Source organism: Otolemur garnettii, unplaced genomic scaffold (assembly GCF_000181295.1).
Source record: "Otolemur garnettii isolate 467f Iridium unplaced genomic scaffold, OtoGar3 scaffold00212, whole genome shotgun sequence".
Classification (NCBI taxonomy): domain Eukaryota; kingdom Metazoa; phylum Chordata; class Mammalia; order Primates; family Galagidae; genus Otolemur; species Otolemur garnettii.
The window spans coordinates 1,573,292-1,575,200 of NW_003852607.1; the positions used below are offsets into that span (position 1 = coordinate 1,573,292).

The 1,909-nt window shown below is 47.9% G+C and overlaps 1 protein-coding gene across 6 annotated transcripts in view; it reads left to right on the forward strand.

The window, feature by feature from the left end:
* Positions 1–1,909, forward strand: part of LOC100945011 (zinc finger protein 480-like) — a 21,541-nt gene that overhangs the window by 7,899 nt on the left and 11,733 nt on the right. For all 6 annotated transcript variants that reach the window (XM_023507951.1, XM_023507952.1, XM_012812638.2 and 3 more), the window contains one exon: positions 181–307. In XM_023507951.1, coding sequence (XP_023363719.1) covers positions 181–307 — 127 coding nt within the window. The remainder of the gene's footprint in view (positions 1–180; positions 308–1,909) is intronic.

A 1,909-nucleotide genomic window follows, 5' to 3' on the forward strand; every position in this document is an offset into this window, starting at 1 on the left:
GAACCCGCCACCTTAGGTGTATGTGGCTGGCACCTTAGCCTGTTGAGCTATAGGCGCCGAGCCCATGTGGATCTTTAAGAACACTCACTTCAATCGAAGTCATTACAATGCTTTTCTCATTTTCTGTGAAGAGAGGATTTCTCCGCATGTCTCACTGGTGAAACTTGTTTTTGATTTTAGGGATGCTTGACATTCAGGGATGTGGCCATAGAATTCTCTCAGGAGGAGTGGAAGTGCCTGGACCCTGCCCAGAGGGCTTTGTACAGGGCCGTGATGTTGGAGAACTACAGGAACCTGGTCTCCCTGGGTGAGGATAATGTGGCTCTCACAGTTGGGCTTTGTCCTGTGTGTCATTGCATTTTCTCTTCTGTGCTTTATGGGAACCCCTGCATGTCTTAACTGAGATTGAAGCCTTATTGACCCAGAGTAAAAAGGTCAATATGCTTTCTGGACTTTCAGTGTCACTTTTCTTCAGCTGTTATGCCCCTTCTTTTTCTTTTCTTTTCTTTTTCTTTTTTTTTTTTTAGTGAAAGAGTCTTACTTTATTGCCCTTGGTAGAGTGCTGTGACGTCACAGCTCATAGCAACCTCCAGCTCCTGGGCTTAGGCGATTCTCCTGCCTTAGCCTCCCAAGTGGCTGGGACTACAGGCACCCACCACAATGCCCAGGTATTTTTTGTTGCACTTTGGCCGGGGCCGGGTTTGAACCCTCCACCCTCGGTATATGGGAGGGGGGGCGTCCTGCTCACAGAGCTACAGGCGCCACCCTGTTGTGCCCCTTTCATGACACATCATTTTGTGGGACTCATTATTTTCAGCTTACATAAGCAAGAAACCCTTATGGCAGGGCAGCGCCCGTAGCTCAGTGGCCACATACACTGAGGCTGGTGGGTTAGAACCCAGCCCAGGCCAGCTAAAACAACAATGACGACTACAACAAAAAAATAGCTGGGTGTTGTAGTGGGCGCCTGTAATACCAGCTACTTGGGAGGCTGAGGCAAGAGAATCACTTAAGCCCAAGAGTTTGAGGTTGCTGTGAGCTGTGATGCCATGGCATTGTACCCAGGGTGACAGCTTGAGACCCTGTTTCAAAAAAAGAAAAAAGAGGGTGGCTCCTGTGGCTCAAGGAGTAGGGCGCCGGCCCCATGTGCCGGAGGTGGTGGGTTCAAACCCAGCCCTGGTCAAAAACCGTAAAAAAAGGAAAAAAGAAAAAAAAACCCTTCTGGCAGACTTTTATTTTTATTTTTAAATTTCTATTCTTTTTTATTTTTCTTTTTTTTATTGTTTGAGATTCATCGAGAGTACAAAGAATTAAGTTACACGGATTGTGTTAAGTAGGCTACACTGATTGTGATTGTGTTAGGTAAAGTTCCTCTTGTAATTGTGTCCCGTCCCTAAGAGGTATGCCATACAGCATGATTCCCATTCCCTTCCCTCTTCCCCACTCCCCAATCCCTCCTTCCCCTACCCTCTACCTTGTACTGCCTTCATATTAGAATTGAGTACACTGGATTCTTGCTGCTTCTTTTTTTTTGGAGATAGAGTCTTACTATATCGCCCTCGGTAGAGTGCTATGGTATCACAGCTCATAGCAACCTCAAACTTGTGGGCTTAAGCGATTCTCTTGCCTCAGCCTCCCAAGTAGCTGGGACTACAGGCACCCACCACAGTGTCTGGCTGTTTTTTGGTTGTAGTTGTCATTGTTGTTTGGCCGGCCCAGGGGTTCAAACCCGCCATCTTCCATGTATCTGGCTGGCACCTGAGCTGCTGAGCTACAGGCACTGAGCCAGGATTTGTGCTTCTTGATTCTTCTGATGCTTTACTAAGAATAGTGTGTTGCGGCTCGGCGCCTGTGGCTCAAGCGGCTAAGGCGCCAGCCACATACACCTAAGGTGGCGGGTTCGAATCCC